The following is an 18,578-nucleotide window of genomic DNA, read 5'->3' on the forward strand; positions in this document are numbered from 1 at the left end:
AGTAAGAGAGATGTGGGGCAGAATGTGTGTGTTGGGGGGTGGGGGGTCCTCTGAAGGGGTGAGATGGACGATTGATTCACACTGCTGTCTGGTGCTGCATTGCGGGGAGGGGTTGAGAGGCCAATCTTTGCCCCCTTTTAAAGGTATGAATCAGAATTGAGGCTATAGCTAGATGACCAAAAAAGGCAAGTTGGGAAGCGTAACTCAAGCTGCAGCAGCTAAAGGAAAAAGAGAATGTTGGATTGCATAAGGAATTTAAAAGCATTGAACTATTTCATAGCATGAGTTTATTTTGGAATATAGACTTCTACTGGCGTTGGGGGAGCCTTTATGACTATCGGGAATTTTTGTGTTCAACAAAACAAAGTAGTTTACATTTCAGATGGCTATTGAAAGGTGGAAGGAGGAATTCTTTTGATGACTTGGTTTGGGCAGATTCCATCAGTGCGCTAAAAATAAAATACATTTCTTGTACTAAAAAGATTTGTTTCTGAGGGATCAAATAGTAGGGAAATAAGCAAATCTTATTGCTACGAGTACAGGATTATGTAAAATTTAAACAGCGTATGAGAAATTTTAATACCTTCAAAAACGTATTTTCTCTTAAACAGTCTCAGCTCATGAGTACATGATAATCCAAGTGTTAAGAACATGTTTTCCTATAGAAAGCTTAGAAGTTATGGATTGATTCCCAGGAAAGCCCACAACAATCTGCTTTACTCCTAATGCCCCTCAGTATTGTTTCTTTGGCAAAATAGATCCTGAGTCCTAACTTCCAGTAACAGTAACATATTTTAAATCTCTTCCTCTCTCCTCCCATGCAGTTGACCAAATGGGCTGTGTTTCTCTTTCTAGCCCAGGCCAGGAGCGTAGGGAATCCAAGGGCCTTTATTATTGGGAAGAGCCATCTGGTGCCTCTGGCAGGAAGCTGAGGATCTCACCCTGGATAGGGCTGTTAGTCACCCTGCCCTTGGATTATCATTGCATTTGTAGTGGCTCTGCCTCGGGAGGTTTCTGACCGTGCAGCTATTAACTCCTTAGGTTCCTATCACATAGAGCTTTTAGGAATGACTTGTGTTCTTTCTTTCTTTTTTTCTTTTTTTATTGGGGAAGGTGAACAGGACTTTATTGGGGAACAACAGTGTGTACTTCCAGGACTTTTTCCAAGTCAAGTTGTTGTCCTTTCAGTCTTAGTTGTGGAGGGCGCAGTTCAGCTCCAGGTTCAGTTGCCGTTGCTAGTTGCAGGGGGCTCAGCCCATCATCCCTTGCAGGAGTCGAACCGGCAACCTTGTGGTTGACCGGATGCGCTCCAACCAACTGAGCCATCCGGGAGCCCAGTGGCAGTTCAGCTCAAGGTGCCGTGTTCAACCTTAGTTGCAGCCCACCATCCCTTGCGGGAGTCGAAGAGTTGAACCAGCAACCTTGTGGTTGAGAGCCCGCTCTCCAACCAACTGAGCCACATCTGGCACTGGCCCATGTGGGAATGGAACCGGCAGCCTTTGGCGATAGGAGCAAAACCACCTGAGCCACCGGGCCCGCCCTTGACTTGTTTTCTTTACTTCTCTACTGGTACAAACATTTTTGGCCTTTATACTTAAATATTTGGTTAATGGAATGTGGATTTTATAACCAATTTCCTTTTTTTTCATATCAGGTAGTGATAAAGATTACTGAGAGGTGGGTAAAAACATTAAGATCCTTAGAGAAAAGGGGTTCGTAAGGTACAGTCATGCTCCGCATGGCGACTTTTCGGTCCGTGATGGACCACATAGATGCTGACGGTCCCATAAGATTATAATGGAGCTAAAGAATTCTTATCATCTAGTTGTATAGCTGTGGGGATGTAGTGTAAGGCGTTACGAACCTGTGAGGACGCTGCTGCAAACATTCCTGCGCTGCCAGTCCTGTGAAAGTACAGCACGGACAAGTACAGCAGTGGGCTATGGATACCTAGGTCTGTCTGTCTGTCTATCATCTGTCTACCTGCCTACCTACCTGTCTGTCTGTCTCTGTGTACATATACTCTATGATATCGCACAACCACGAAATAGCCTAACAACGGATATATGTTTTCAGAATGTATCCCTGTTATTAAGCGGCATATGACTGTATGACTAGTAGGACACAATATAAAGTCTGTCCCACAAAACATCATATTTTGTCTAATTAACTATGTTCATTGGCATTTGGATTTTATGCTGCTCACTATACTTATCCTCTCAGCTTTCTTTACTATGCTTCCTGTTGGTTGAAAGTGAGTTAATGTGTCGATTGAAAACATTTGTAGTGAATAATACCTATCCTTCAATAAATATTATTAACTCTTAAATGTAAAATCTCGTCAGCCAGGATGAAAGTGGAACTGTCAGTGGTGATGTAGGTTCTTAATTATGTGTTGGTTTTTAGTAAAAGAAAACATTAAGGGTAGGGAAGCCTCACTTAACATTTTAACCAAAAAGAATGTATTTTGCAGCCTTTCCTCAGTCTGCAATGCTGCAGGTCTCAGGCGTACGTCATCAGTGATGCTAAGGACACTACTTTTTCACTGCATTTGTTCCTGAGTGGAAAATGCCTTTTCCTTTGAATGGTGCTTTTGAGCTGGCAGCAGGACAGGGTTCAGATAATTTGTTGTTACTTACAGATTATGTTTCAACTTTATTGTGACGTTGTTACAGATTTTCAACATTTTCATTTTTGTCTCCTTTATTTCTCTTTTTCCCAGTTCTTCCTCCAGTGCTGGTTCCAAGACACAGCGAATATAATCCGCAGCACAGCCTCTTAGCTCAGTTCCGTAACTTAGGACAAAATGAGCCTCACATGCCACTTAATGCCACGTTCCCGGATTCCTTCCAGCAACCCAACAGCCATCCGTTTCCCCATTCTCCCAACAGCAGCTACCCAAACTCGCCTGGAAGCAGCAGTAGCACCTACCCTCACTCTCCCACCAGCTCGGACCCAGGAAGCCCTTTTCAGATGCCAGGTAGGTTGGAATGTTGGGTGCTGTTCTGTGGTCAGATTAGATGGTTGTTATCCCAGTGTCCAGGAGAAGCTGGTACACCTGGAATGGAGGGAGCTTTTCCTCTGGTACATGGTGCTGTGCTCTAGCACCCAGCATTCGACTTTGGCTGAAAGAAGACCCGTGGCCAAGCAATAAGCACATGCCTCGTTTTATTCCTCAGCCACAGTTGCTTGAATAAGTTTTGTTTTTTATTTTGAAAGGTTTTAATTAAAACAGCTGCATCCTTTGGGGAGTGGCATCGTCGTTACAGGATTCACTCTTGATAAAAGAGAGAAAGAAAGACTGTGCGTTGCACACATTTGCTTTAGGAGAAACACAGCCTCCATCAATATCATTTCATACGTGGAAAAAAAATCCTGCTATCAGTGCAACCTCAGAAAAAATATTTCCTGAGGGATCACAGCCCCCTACTTAATTAAATTCATCTAAGTGGTGATGTAATCCCGAGAAACATATACTTTAGCAACAAAGGAATTGCAACAGAAGTACTGGAAACCATCTGCTTGTTTAACTTAGCAAAGACAAAAAACAATTATCCTCCTTTTTTAGACTTAACTGATGGTGTAATATTTATCGAAATAAATGATTAATTAGGACAGTACATTTTTCAAGTTCATAGGTGAATAAGCAAGCATCTCGAAGAACAAAATGATTAGTGCCAAATTTCTTGCTGGTAGACCTCAAGAAAGATACTCTAAACAAAGATATACCTGACGCCTATTAACTTCAAGAAGGGAAAACGAGTGGGCGTGCGTGTTTATTGGGCCACTTGCAGTGCTTTTTAAGTAAACTTGAATTCAACAACAGTGCTGATATGTCCTCAAAAACTGAAAAATGGTCCACACGTGATACTGCTATCTTTTATGGATATTTGCATTGCTTCCTTTTATTTCAAGCCTGTTTATTTTGCATTGTTTTGTTTGTTTTTCAGTCCAAAACTGTTCAGGATGAGGGTGGGACATTCATTAGTTTAAAAATCAAACTAATATCATCTGGTGATGTCCTGTCCACTCCCTCCCAGACCCCTTGGATTTGATGAACAGCTAGTAGGAGAGGAGATAGCTTCAGGGGCAAACCCAGGGTGGGCCCAAGAGTGAAAAAAAGTGAAGATTATTGGTTGAATTTACACTCTTCCCCTGGCTGCCACGGATTAAGACATGGGCCAAATAGAGGAAATATGGAGAAGAGAAAGTCACCCGGGGTGGAAGAGGTCCTTGAGGGAATAGGGGATACCACCAGTAGCTACTCTGGTCCCTCTCAGTGCTGATGCCTGCCAGAGGTTGCCCGTGAAATCTTCACCAGCTCGTTTGCAGAAATGTGTGGCATTTGGTCTCAGAGGAGGTTCTTTGTCTTCATTCCTGGCTTGAAGTAAAGCCGAGTCAGTGTTCTGGCTGCATGGAAGAACCCGAATTAAAAGAAGATGGAGAAAGAGTGAACAAGGCATCCAGAGAAAGTCCCCACAGGCCTGTCTTTGTTCTCTGAGCTCTTGCTTCTTAGCAGCTGGACGGTGGAAATCACTGGGTTGTGATTCAGCTGCAGAGTCGGTCTTGGAAATGTCTGAGAACTCCAGGGAGCACTATTAGCTGTTTATGGCGGTTAGTGGCCTGGGGTGGTCCAGAGGACTTAGCCAGGTTATTCCTGCTTCCCTGAGGTTAGACTTTGTTCCCCGCTCTGTCGTAACAGCTACGTGGGCTCACCATAGCCACTGAGGAACTTGAAGTTTGATCACAAAGGATTGTTTGTGGGAAACCCATACCCTTTATTTTATTTAAGAAAACAGAAGACTTACGTTAGTGTTCTTTCTTTCAAAAATCATATTGTTTGCCTCTTATTTGCCTGCTGGCAATGAGCTTCCCAGAAGAAACATATGTGTAAATTCTGAAATAGAAGATAACCGTGATAATCTGATTTGTTTCCTATTATCCTGCTACTAGGGATTTTAAAACTAGTAGGTAGGGAGAAGGGAGTCCTAACAGATTGCCAGAAGTCTCGGGCGATGAACCATTTAAGTCAGTAAGTTGATTGTAACGAAACTCAGTTGAGAAATTCCTAAGAGCCCATGGATTTAATGCAGGAGACCCTGAAGCTCCTTCTATTAAGTCCTGTGTAGCATTCAAAGGTTTTTCATCCACTGGTGAAACTACAAAACAGAGGTCCCTCTCGAAATAGAGTGCATGAAAGCATGTTTAAATGCTCCTCTGACTGCTTTTAAATGGCGTGATCCTGGGCAGGCAGGCAGCTTCTGGAACTGGCATTTCGTGCTTTTCCCCCCATCCTCACTGAATTTTCACTAAAATTTTACAACATCGTGAGATGGTAGTAATTCTGCAAGTTTGCATCAAGCCCAGTGTCTGTAGTATCCAGTCTTCTGATTGGAAGGTTGAAATGGCAACTTAATCTCTTGAGAATCTCAGCATGGAATTTTAGTAAACAAGTGTGTGTTTACTAAGGATAAACAAAACATTTTTTTTTAACTTTGTAGCGGATACACCCCCACCTGCTTACCTGCCTCCCGAAGACCCCATGACCCAGGATGGCTCTCAGCCAATGGACACAAATATGATGGCGCCTTCACTGCCCTCAGAAATCAGCAGAGGAGGTAAAATGCCTGGCTGCTTACTCCCTTTTTAGGGCCTAAAGTTCATCTGTCCAAATGTTACTTTCTCTCACAAATTTCTGTTAGTCATTAAAAAGATAGCAATTTGAGAAAGACAGCCCAATAGGAGAAGCTCTATAGAAAGAGTTATTTGGCTTACCAATAAGTCTCTTACATGAAGAACAAATACAGATTTCACTAGTGAAGGTCTGAGTGTAATTGTGCAGCCATCTGTTCAGAGCTTCAATACTTACTAATTTTGAGTTGCTGATAGAAGAATATTTTTAAGGGAAAGACAAAAGGGTATTGAGAAACAATGAGCCAAACAATACCAAAGTAGAGTTTCCACTGGTGATTTCCAAACTTAGAAGTTCATATAGCAAGGCTTTCCAAAAGGTTCTTTTGTAGTTAGGATAGATATTCGTAAACCCCATCTATTTTCTAGCCCCCATTTACGTATAACTGCAAGAGGAACAAACTAATAGCATTTCTTTCTTGCTGTATTCGTTTGTTTCTAACCGGGTTCCAAAAAGGAATCGAGGCTCATGTTTTTCCTATTCTCACCTGGAAGAACTTGACGCAGAACCAGACATCTCTTGCCCTCTCTAGTGGGGGGTGAGTCTGCTTCCAGCTCTGCATGTGCCCTGGCAGTGACTGAGGCGAGGTTGCCCTCATTCATCCAGAGCTGCTGCAGGGGTGAGTTGAGTAGGCTGAAGGGTTCAGGGAGCTCAGGGAAACACGTGTCAGGAGAAAGTCTTCGCCACACCAGGAATAAAAACTGACTCTGGGTGGTGAACACACGATGTAATTGATAGATGATGTGATACAGAATTGCACACCTGAAATCTATGTAATTTTACTAACAATTGTCACCCCCAATAAATTTTTAAAAATAAATTAATTAATTAATTAATTAAAAAAAAAAAAAACACTGCTCCCAAATAAGAGGAAAGTGCTTCCCTGGTGCACTCAGCACGTGGCATGGCTCATGGAACTTGTATAAATGTTATGCAAATTGAAGTTAAATGCAATTCGATTGCTGAGTATGCCTTATTTCATTCTTATCAACGTTTTAATTAAAATTGGAGATACCTCAGACTTTGTCACAGTTGCTTGCATTTAAGTTCTCAAAATTTGACGGTGAACTGAAAGCACCTTTCTTAGATGCGTAGTGTAATAAACTGGAATGTCCACCCTTTTAATCTGTAACAGATTTTCATGCCTGTTTTATTGGCTCCATATTTTACGGCTCCTGATCATCTCTAGAACATCCTCTCAAACATACCGTTTCCCCGAAAATAAGACTGGGTCTTATATTAAGTTTTGCTCCAAAAGACGCATTAGGGCTTATGTTCAGAGGATGTCATCCTGAGAAATCACGTTAGGGCTTATTTTCGGGAAAACATGGTATAATTATGAGCCAACAAAGATTCTGGCTGGGGAAAATAACTCCTATCTCACATGTCTTTAGAATTTTTACTTGGAGAACAGGATAGCAGGAAAGAACAGACACGGCACTTCTGTATACTCATGAGTTTGTGGACACTCTGGCTATTGCTAAGCCTAAAATGTCAGATTTCAGGAACTAGACCATTCAATTGCTTTAAAACTTTTCCTTTAAATTGCTTAAGTTTTTTTTTTTCCGGTTAGAATAAGTTTACAGTGAATGTTTTCATGAGGAAGGAATGTTGGCCTTTTTGTCGCTGTTGTTTTTACCTTTGGTGGTTTTCTTAGAGCAGGAATCATCAAACTACAGCCCACAGGCCAATTCAGCCTGCTGCCTCTTTTTGTAAATAAAGCTTTATCGCAGTACAGCTGTGTTCATTCGTTACCTATTAGTTGTGGCTGCTTTTGCACTAGTAAGGCACAATCGAATACTTGCAATAGAGACCATATGGCCCACAAAACCTTTCTGGTCTTTTGTAGAAAAAAACTGTCAACCTTCAATCTAGATGGATAGTTTTTTGAACAATCCTGATAGCTGATAAAAGCCCTCTCTTAATGATGTTGTGGCCTTACTTAAGGTTTGGCCCTTGCAAATCATTAAAATATTGTTCTTTGAAATAAGAACACATTGAGAAGGGATAGCTCCTTAGCAAACAGAAGAGAGTGTGTGTTTGTTTTCTGCTCACCTGCTTAAGTGTATAAAGCAGCTGATGTTTGTGTGGTTTTTTTTAATGATCATTTTTCTTGTTTACCGAATTCTCAAGTAAAGTACATTTTAATATTTGTGGAGGTTGATGTTAAGAAAACAGAAGTACTTTTCGCTTTAACAGTTACAGTTCATGCCGCCAATGTGCATTTTCTTTCTTTTTTTGTGATTGTACACCCAAGACTTCATAAACCTCAAATCATTGCATATTGGCATACTGGGTGGATGGAGTTTGTATTCCTGGAATGTCTTAACGTGGTGGTATAAGAGATTTTACTACAGAAGGAACTTATCTTTAGAACCTTTTAGTTGCAAATGTTTAGAAGCATGTTCTGTTGGGAGATTTGTTAGTCTTAAGAGATTTGACTTAACAAGCTGCATCCTGTCGGTAAAGTTGGGTAATTTCCATTGTTGGCCCATTCTGGGAATGGAGAGACAAAACACACCTGCTCTGCATGACTTAAAGCAAATATAAGGAAGTTAGCATGAAATCTGGATGAGAGAGATATGATTCATTCCGTAAGAATAGCCAGCTGGCAAGGTTTCTTCCTGCGTCTGAGGACTGGAGCAGAGCCGTAGCTATGGTAGTTATTGGCAACTCCATATGAAGTAAAGTAACTTCTTATCAATAATTAGAAACTGATTTTCATTGCTTTGAAAAAGCATAGGCATACTGCAGCTTTGTAGAAAGGAATTCCTTTTTTGGCCAGCACCTTTGGCATAGTTCCTCTTCTCTATTGTTGTCTTCCCCCTTGTTTTTTTTTTCACTTCACTTACCACTTGTTGCATTTCTTTAGATGGTGAGCCAGGGTCTGTAATGGGGGTAGTTTCCATTTTGGCATATTAAGAGCTAGTAGCATATTGTGCGTGGTCAGTATATGCTGCGGGTATGCCTGCTTAGCGGGCATTTCGGTGATCTGACAGATCGGAGAATATTATTGTCCAATGAAAGGAGAATGTCATACTTAGTAAGCAGTACCTGTTTCAGACATCATAGCTAAACTGTATACATTATAATAGCAGTTGCTCTTCCATATCTTCATGCCATGATCCTGAACCAACTGTACGTACAATACAGCTTCAGTGTTTGAGAGCCCGAGGCACTAACTGTGGTTGACTGTAAGCTTTCCTTTCTTACAGATGTTCAGGCTGTTGCTTATGAGGAACCAAAACACTGGTGCTCTATTGTCTACTACGAGCTCAATAACCGCGTGGGTGAAGCGTTCCATGCCTCCTCCACAAGTGTGTTGGTGGATGGCTTCACTGATCCTTCCAACAATAAGAACCGTTTCTGTCTTGGGCTGCTATCCAACGTTAATCGGAATTCCACTATTGAAAACACTAGGCGGCACATCGGAAAAGGTGAGTGTTCCCTTTTACCTCTTTGTCTGTGCTGTCCCTGCTTCCCCAGAACTGCCTAGTCTTTCCTGTACGGGCTAGTGTAGCAAACACCAGATAATACGTACTGGCTGCAGTTTGTAAATATTTTCCCAGTTTGCATTCTCAGGAAGTTCACCTTCCAATCGGTGATTTTTGTGGTCTATCAACTCGTAATGATTGGTAGTAATTAGCTGAGGTAGTGATTTGCTGTGTGGCAGCACGAGTCTATCGTATCTCTTGGTATAGAACAGAACTGCTATTAAAAAATTGCTTATAACCTAAAACTAAAAGCAAATTAAAACAAGTAAGCCTAATGTATTTCAGATGAACAACGACTCGCTGGGAAATAAAAAAAGAAAGAATTAATCCAAAACAACTTACGAATATAGTACTTAGCTATATATCCTCAGTTTGGGGCAGGTAGGGTAGAGTGATTGCAAAGGAACCCTGTGTGTTTTTAGTAGACTTGTTTATTTAGTAGCAGTATGAATGAATCAGTTCTGAAACTTTTAGAAGGTATTATAAGATTAAGCAAATGACTAAATGTGTAGTATTGTTCTGTGGAATAAGGTTTTCACTGTGAAATCAGAGTCGTATAAGTATGGAGGAGGGCAAAAAATAAACCCTGTGGAGGTATCGGTGTGAAGTCATGACTTTAATATGTGTGTGTATATGTGTATGTGCATGTTTATGATCTCACGTGTATGTATGTGTGCATGTATGCATATGTGGATGTGTCTATACGTGCAGATCGTTTCTGATCCGTCTGCTGAAAGGGCCAAGAGGCAAAGATACCCAGTAGCAATAAGCACATCTAGCGTTCAGATCATCATCTCTAACACCATTTCCCACTGAGAGGAACCATGGCTGACTCCAAGGCTGGGACAGGGAGGCACATGATGAGCCTGGAACATTTTGTTATGTCAGGAAATAAAGAAATGCTTATGAAAATGATGGGGACATTTCACAGGAGCCAACTTGGAGGGGCTTTCATTAGCCAACTCTAGGATAATTTGAGCACCAGAATAAAGTACAGTAATGAATATTAAATCACTGAAAAACAATAGTTATTCATAAGTCCATGCTAATAATAAATAGGTAAATGAATGGGGAAGGATGATTGGTAAATGTAGTGAGTGCTAGAGTTGGAAAGTCATCATTTCGTAGCCATCAGGCAGGAATCATTAATGGATACGAAATACAGAGAATTTTTTTAAATGAGAATCAGGATATTTACATGGTCTTAAAGTGTTTCCTCACAGGCTGCCTATTCGTTTCAAGAGAGAGTAAAAATCAGCAATTATACAGTGGAGAAATTGGACATCATCTTGACTGGGAGATCAAAATTGTCATCACTAGTGAGAGACAGATGGATGTCAGAGACCTCCAGATGTAGTACCCTGAGAAGGAAATAACACCACCTGCAGAATTCCAGCTGAGAATGCAAATCTAAATCTAATCATCAAGAAACTTCAGACAAATCCAAAATAAGGAACGTTCTATTAAAAAGTGAGGAGGGACTATATTCTCCCAACATATCAATGTCAAAAGGCAAAGATGAGAGAATATACCAAATTAAAAGAGATTAAAGAGATAGATCAGCTCTACCTTATAATCTGACCCTGGACATGATCCTGTAGCAGACGGGGAAACATACTGTAAAGGCCATTATTGGGCCAACAGGTAAATGAGAATATGAGCGGTAGATTTAAAGTATTTGTGTCAGTGTTAAAGGTACTGGCATTGCTGATGTACTGTGGCTGTGGAAGAGAATGTCCCTGTTAGGAAATACACACTTAAGTATTTAGAGGTAAAGGGCCATGATGAAATGGTTCAGGGAGATATTATATACCAGGGGTACCAAAAAAATGTATGCACATGGCTTGTTATCTTTTGTTATCAGTGTATGTTGAGTATTACAATTTTAATAGTTTTTTCCTTTCTTAAACTCTGCATACTTTTTCTTTGGCACCCTCCATGTATATATATATATCAATCTAAAACAATCCTGTGTTAGAATATATATATGTGTATGTATGTGAATATGAGGGTGTGTATATGCTTATACACGTATATATGCATATATGTATGTATGTACGTGTGTGTACATGAGGGTGTGTGTGGAAGAGTAGAGGGGATGCGGCTGCAAATGGTGAAGCATATGGAGTAAGTTGCCACAATAGACGAATCCGGATGATGGTTATATGGCTATTCTTTGTTCTATTTTTTTGTTGTTTGTTCTTGTTCTCTAAATTTGAAATTATTTCCAAAGTACCAGGTTTTAAAAATGACCGACTGTGAAATTTAGAACAGTGGACCACATTAAAAGGTTAATAGACACTTAAAAGACATTTGACATGAAGTATAACATTTAACCCTGAACAAAAAAAAAAACAGGAATTAATAGAGAGTTCCTTAATATGATTGGGGGGAGCCCTGAACTACACATTTAATGATGAAATGCTTAGGTTCATAAATAGATATTTTTCTGTGGTCTGTAAACCCCTGAAATTGTAGATAAACACAATTTTGCATTCATTTGGGACAGAGGGACATATTTTTCATTAAGTTCTAAAGTTGACCATTGCCCCAAGGAAGTAAAAAGCCATTGTACTCTGGAACATTCCTATTAAAAATTAGGAAGAAAATAAGAATTCTGGGAATGCTGTTAAAATCTTTCCAGATGCCTTGAGTAGTTTATTCAAATGTAGAATTACAGATAATGTAAATAAGCCAAAAATGATTGTTTTTTGCAGATGATATGATTAATTAATTGATTGCTAAAATTCTTTGGATAGATTCAAGTGAAATTAGTAGGTCAAAGGCTCTTGGTGTATTTGACCAGTTTACTTTCCAGGAAGTTTTTATCAATTTCTACTTGTATCAGAAATTTATAAGTGCGTTTCCTCCTTCTCCCATCAGTATTACTTATGGTCTTTGTGTCGATTCATATGATATGGTTGTTTATCTAGAAACCTCTAAAGAACCTATTTTTGGAAATTATGTATCAGTTTCCTTTAATCTGGCAATAACCAATTAGAAGATATACTAGAGGGGAAAATTACATTCCCAGTAGCAACAGAAAACATAATTTGGGGGGAAATAATTGGAACCAGCAATATGAGAGATTTACGTAAAGAAAACCAAATCTTACTGAGAGAGAGAAAACTTGAATAAATAAATATGCAGTCTGTGTTTCTTAAAGAGAAGGCCTAATATTGTGAGAAAATTTTTGACGATGTTCATTCTTCCTAATTTAATTTATAATTTAAAACAATCCATGCCAGAATCACAATGTGATATTTTTTGAAAGTTGGAAAATGTATTCTGAATATTATAAACAAGTAAAAATAGCTAAATTTTTTAATGGAAGAGTAAAGAAAATATTCTTGATGTTGGGGTTAATAAAACATTATGAAACTACAATTAAATCAGTGTGCAGACAAAACAGTAGAATAAATTAAACTCAGACTATACTATATTTAAAAATTTAATGTATGTTAAGTGGAGCAAAACAAATCAGTAGAATATTCTTCTAATGGTCCTGCAATAACAAGGTTACCTTTGGGTGAGGCCAGGGGTTCAAATATATATGCAAATAGATTGAATTGAATTTTTTTGATAAAGCAGGCTATCAAAAAGCTAGAAGAAAACATATTTGATCAGAGAGGTAGAAATTTTCTAAACGTAAAAAGCAGTAAAAAAGATCGCAAGAGATTTGACTAATGAAAGATTTCAAACTTATATAGGTTTAAAAAAAAATACCATGAACAAAATTAAAAGACAAAGGACTAATGAGGAAACAAATAAGAAGTAAGTTATTTATATGTTTCCTATAGGTGCAGCTCATAAAAAAATTCTTAAAAATACTAGAACCCCACTGGGATAAATAGGTAAGAAATATGAACAGTAAATTCATAAGAGAAACATAGGTGGCTAATAAGCATGAAGTCATATCCAACCTCATGTGCAAATTAAAACAATATTGTTTTTCAGCTTTAAAATAGGGAAATTTTGCTTTTGTTTTAAACTCAGACTCAGTGCGGGCATGAGGGATATGAGAGAGGCACACATACGCTACTGGTGAGGGTGTAAATTGATACAAGCATTCTGGAAAGTCATTTGGCAAAGTGAATCAAGAGCCTGCAATCCAATGATTTAATGTCCAGGAATCTCTTCTAAGGATATTATCAAAAATGATGCAGACACATTTGTCATGGCATTGTTACAACTGCAGAAAACTAGTGTAAACACAATGGTCCAGTAACGGGAGTATCCTTAAATAAATGGTTATATCCCTACAATCATGTAGATATTATAAATGTTTGCAAAGAAAGTTTAATGATACTCAAAACCGAATAATGTATCGAACTGTTAACAGTTCTTCCCTCTAGGTCATGAAAGGAGTGAGAGTATTCTCTGCTTCTTTATATTTTGTTTTACTTTTTAAATTTTCTAAAATGAGAATTTCTCGTGTTTATAATCGAGGAAAAAAAGTGAAAAACAAAAATACACAACACACACTCTTACATTGTTTTCTCTACATCAGACAGAAAAATGGACTTCTGGTCCAGCAGCTATTTAGTTGTTACAGAAATCTTAGCCATCCTGTGTACATATAAACACAACACATGATATTTTGTGTGAGACGTAGTGTTAGTGTTGACTAAGCCGTGCCATCGTTCCCTGCAAGGTAGATGGTTTAAAGCCACAGGGGATGTGACTGTGTTTGCTGGGTGGCCTGTAATAAAGTAATCGCTCTTAATGGTGTGGGGCTTTGCCAGAATGGTTTTTCCCCCCCTTTCCTTTATTTAAAGTCTGGGTAGGATCAATTTCCTACACTCCTGGCACTCCAGCTCTCACAGGAAGAAGTTTGGAGCAGATGGCAGTTCAGTGAGATCAGATTCCACACAGTATGAGTAATTTTTCTAGTTTTTTTTCCCCCTGAACCTTACATCTTACAGCTCTCAGCAATACTTCCTCCACCTGTGGTTTGCTAGTTCTTTTACTTTGTTCGATCCTCCCTTCTCCTTCCCTAAAAATTTTCAAACAGCTTAGCCGCAAAGTAAATGCCAGAGAACTACCGTATGTGATGAATACTTGCAGGAACCCATAATAAAGTCCACCTTTATTGTGCTGTATTTAAGTGAGACTATGCTTTCAATCCATGGCCAAATAGGGCATTAAATGCTTATCAAGATGAAATGGCTGTACTTTGTCACGAATTTTTAAGAGACTGTTATATTATTTCCTAGAAACCAAGACATGCATGTTGACATATGGGCATTGTATTAACTAATACTGTTAGTTAAGATTTTCTCAGTTGTGCAAGAGTTGGAGAATATCTCTCTAATTAGCCAGAGTTTAAATCCATATAAATTCATACACTGAAGCTACACAGATGCTTTTCAGCTGTAAAAAAACGAGAATGAGTAATTCTATGCTTTGTCTTCTTGTAGGCGTCCATCTTTATTATGTTGGAGGGGAGGTATATGCCGAGTGCCTCAGTGACAGTAGCATCTTTGTGCAAAGTCGGAACTGCAACTACCATCACGGATTTCATCCTACTACTGTTTGCAAGATCCCGAGTGGGTGTAGTTTGAAAATTTTTAATAACCAAGAATTTGCTCAGTTACTGGCACAGTCTGTGAACCATGGCTTTGAGACCGTCTACGAGCTCACAAAAATGTGTACTATACGCATGAGCTTTGTGAAGGTAAGTGAGCCCGGACTCCTCTGGTTGGGGTTTCACACGCCTTGCTGCGCTTTCCCCCAATGGGCAAATCTATTTCCTCTTGATACGTGTCCATAGAAGCCCACTTGTTATATAGGCATTTTTAGACTTCAACAAGGATATCAGTTATTAGGGGAAAACAGCAGGTCCTTGAATAACATCGTTTCATTCAACGTCATTTTGTTATGACATTAATGAGATACCGCAGAGACTTAACTCTTTTTTCTATCAATTAGCCTGTGGTGAAATTGGTTTCGTTATAGTTGTACATCGTTTCATGTAAAGTTGAAGAACATTAAGTAAGGACTTAGTTGAGTATCATCAGAATATAGGAGTGTGTGTGTTAAATGTCAGTAGTAGCAGGCTGTAATAACTTTTCCTTATTTGAATAGCGCTATTTAAGCTATTGTAATACCATTACAGTATGTTATGTTCTATACTTAACATATAGGTATAGTTTAAATGTATGATTGTCTTTTGAGATCAATTCAATAAACACACCCCCCTTTCTTTTCTTTTCATTCTGTTTCTCATACTTTTATGATGGTAACACCTCTTGCTTTTGTTTCAACTGTAACCAAGTGATCTTTTTGTAAAAATAGAAGTTCATCCCGTGAGATTTATTTTTGATTGGTCGGGATTTTTTTTGGTTTTTTTTTTTTTTAGTGATTGCGTAAACCTCATGATTTTCTTATAATTCAAAAGTTAATAAGGCCTTTGCCCAAAGATAAATAGGTGCCTTTAGCTCTAAGATTGTCTTGTAAGATTTGAGGAGGGAGAAGTTTAAAGACATTTCTTTCAATAATTGATTTCTTTGCTGCCTCCTTTTCTACCTCTGGGGGAAAAAAAAAATTTAAGATGCCATTGAAATGTAAAAAATTAAAATGTCTGATTAGATTTCATGAGTCAGTAACTTATTCTAGTGACTGACTTATCTCTGAATTCTCAAAGATAAATTTTTATCCTGTTACCTTGAGAAACAAAATTAATTATATATTTGGGTGAGGCAACCACCTTTCATGTCCTCTCTTCAGAAGCTCACCTAACTTGTTGTTAAACCTGTTTTGTAATGTATTTATTACAGAGGGCAATTTTGGAACCTGACTTTGTTAATCATCCTTTAGATCAAAGGTATCTTTCCCTGAATATCTTTTTTTCCCCTACTTTAAATCATGTTAGCAGATTTTCATTGTATTCTCTTAGTGTTTGTTTTCTCGAAACATAATTCTACAATGCTTCATAGCTGAGCCTGGCACCTTTTTAGTATTAAAGGAGGATTTTTACCTTTTGAAGAGGTTTACCTGTATGTTTTGCACCTATGAAACGACACAGACCTTTCTCATCCATTATTAACATTTACGTTTAATTTTTGACTTAGCATTTCGGCTAAAATGAATTTTAAAATGAGGACAGTGACTTGCCAGCATTGCTTTTTGTGTGCTGCTTTTATTGGTGTGGAAGAAAGACTACCTCTGAGAGTAAGAGATGAAGGTTCTCGTTCTGTGTGCCATTTTAACTGTGTGGTTAAGACCTGGGGATTCTTTTCTCACCCTCATGGTCCTCCTCTTTAAAATGGGTGGAAGGAGTCGAGAACTGTGGCAGTCATTACGAAGGTCCCTTGATGAGGCTTTTATTATTGAAGGGCCTTTGCAGAAGAATTTATGACTCTAATGCTCAATTGGCTTTCTCCTCAAACTCATTTCATATTGATTACCCAATCAATTTTAATTATTGTACTTTTACACATTTTTAATTATTTACTTTTACACAAGTAAAAACAACCTTTACGCTAATAAAAAGTGTTTATAACACAAGGTATGCATTAAAAATGTATTAGATTTCATTCATTCAGCAAATACTTTAGTACTATTCCAGAGAATTAAATACAAAGGTGAAAAAGCACCTAAAGTCTCTAGCTTCAAGATGCTTATGGCCTAGTACGTGTTTAATTATAATGTGATAAGTGCTGGAATGAAGAGTTAAGGATAAACTAATCTCATTTTAAAACTCCTGCTGACATGATAAAGGGCAGCTGCTTATCATACATTAACAACAAAACATTTGCACCCCGTACAACATTGTTCTTTATTATCATAAGGCCTGGATACTTGGCCCTCTCACAGTTAGCGTCTTAGAGAAATGGTGCAGAACATTTGAGTAATATTAATAGCCAATCTTGTGCTATTTGTAAGATGATCATTTTTGGACTTTACCACAAAACGTATATTTTATAAATTATTTGCACAGTAAAGTCTGAAAAAATCCGTGTCAGTTCAGCTGAACAAGTATTTCTGTAGAGCTTCTGCTTTGCGCCAATCACTGTGCTGGATGTTTGAGATCAAAGATAAATAAAACCTGATCCCCGCCTTCAAAGAAATAGAACCCAGTCTTCTCTGATGTTCCTCATGAAACAAGGGTTTATCAGAATTTCATATTCCATGTCCACCACACCGGTGAGTTATTGATCTTTGCAATAGCAAACTTACTTTTCTCTTTCACATAGTGACTGTCTTCTCTGCAAACTTGGTGTCTTAATTCAGTAATCCTGGAGAAAATCTGGCAAGCTACCTTCTTGTACAAATGAATAATGGAATCTATTGATTCAAGGCAATGATTAGCTGTCAATATTAGCTTTTTGGATACTTAACGTGCTCCTGCCAGTTTTGATTAGAGATTAAAAGCTCAAGAAATCTGTGTTAATAGGAGGACCTTCAGTGGCTGCATAGGGAAAAAACAGCGTGTTTGTTTGTCTAACATAACTTTTTCCTTATTTTCTTAAGGATCAAGTGAGAATTTAATAATGTTTATTACATTACCATCAGTAACATAACGGGCAATGAAAATGGAAGTTTAAAACTGTCTTGATTAAAACAGCCTTATAATGTATTTTAAAACATTCATTCCCCAAGACTAGTACTTCTTAATCCAGAATCCACAGATGAACGTCACGAATCTGTGAACACACCCTGAAATTGCCTGCCAAATTGTGTGCATTTGTGTGTGTGCAAGTGTGTGGAAAGCACCCATATCTTTAAGTGTCTGATTATGTGAAGTCTTTTTCCTTAATAAGTCTAAGCACTGAGTTAAGCAAGTTGAATGACCTCCAATATGTTGTTTCTAGGGTTGGGGAGCCGAATACCACCGCCAAGATGTTACTAGCACCCCCTGCTGGATTGAGATCCATCTGCACGGCCCCCTCCAGTGGCTGGATAAAGTTCTTACTCAGATGGGATCGCCTCATAATCCTATTTCATCTGTGTCTTAAATGGCCTAGGGCTTCTGCCTCTTGCAAACTATTGAGCCTTGCATGTACTTGAAGGATGGATGAGTCAGACACGATTGAGAACTGACAAAGGAGCCTTGATAATACTTGACCTCTGTGACCAACTGTTGGATTCAGAAATTTAAAAAACCTTGGTAACATACTGTTGATATCAAGAACCTGTTTAGTTTACATTCTAACATTCTGTTGTAAAATCACCTACAATGCATACTTTTAGCAGGACTTTGTGTATAGTTAAAGGAGAGATGGCCAAGCCAGGGACAAATTATCTGTTGGAAAAAAACGGTCCTAAGAGATTCTTTTGTGTTTGGCACTTTAAGGTCATCATTTGGCAAAAGTTTAGCATTAATAGTCTTTCTGAAGTGTGTTTTTATCAGGTTTAGAGCCCATGTTGAGTCTTCTTTACATGGGTTT

General features: G+C 38.6%; 1 protein-coding gene across 3 annotated transcripts in view; it reads left to right on the plus strand.

Moving 5' to 3' along the window:
- SMAD1 (SMAD family member 1) overlaps positions 1–18,290 on the plus strand; it is a 69,659-nt gene extending 51,369 nt beyond the window's left edge. For all 3 annotated transcript variants that reach the window (XM_033135099.1, XM_033135101.1, XM_033135100.1), the window contains exons 3-7: positions 2,723–2,980; positions 5,502–5,618; positions 8,908–9,129; positions 14,607–14,863; positions 18,003–18,290. In XM_033135099.1, the coding sequence (XP_032990990.1) occupies positions 2,723–2,980; positions 5,502–5,618; positions 8,908–9,129; positions 14,607–14,863; positions 18,003–18,146 (998 nt within the window). In that variant the 3' untranslated portion in view covers positions 18,147–18,290. The remainder of the gene's footprint in view (positions 1–2,722; positions 2,981–5,501; positions 5,619–8,907; positions 9,130–14,606; positions 14,864–18,002) is intronic.
- The last annotated feature ends 288 nt before the right edge of the window (positions 18,291–18,578 follow it).

The sequence above is a fragment of the Rhinolophus ferrumequinum genome, chromosome 18, assembly GCF_004115265.2.
Source record: "Rhinolophus ferrumequinum isolate MPI-CBG mRhiFer1 chromosome 18, mRhiFer1_v1.p, whole genome shotgun sequence".
Taxonomy (NCBI): Eukaryota; Metazoa; Chordata; class Mammalia; order Chiroptera; family Rhinolophidae; genus Rhinolophus; species Rhinolophus ferrumequinum.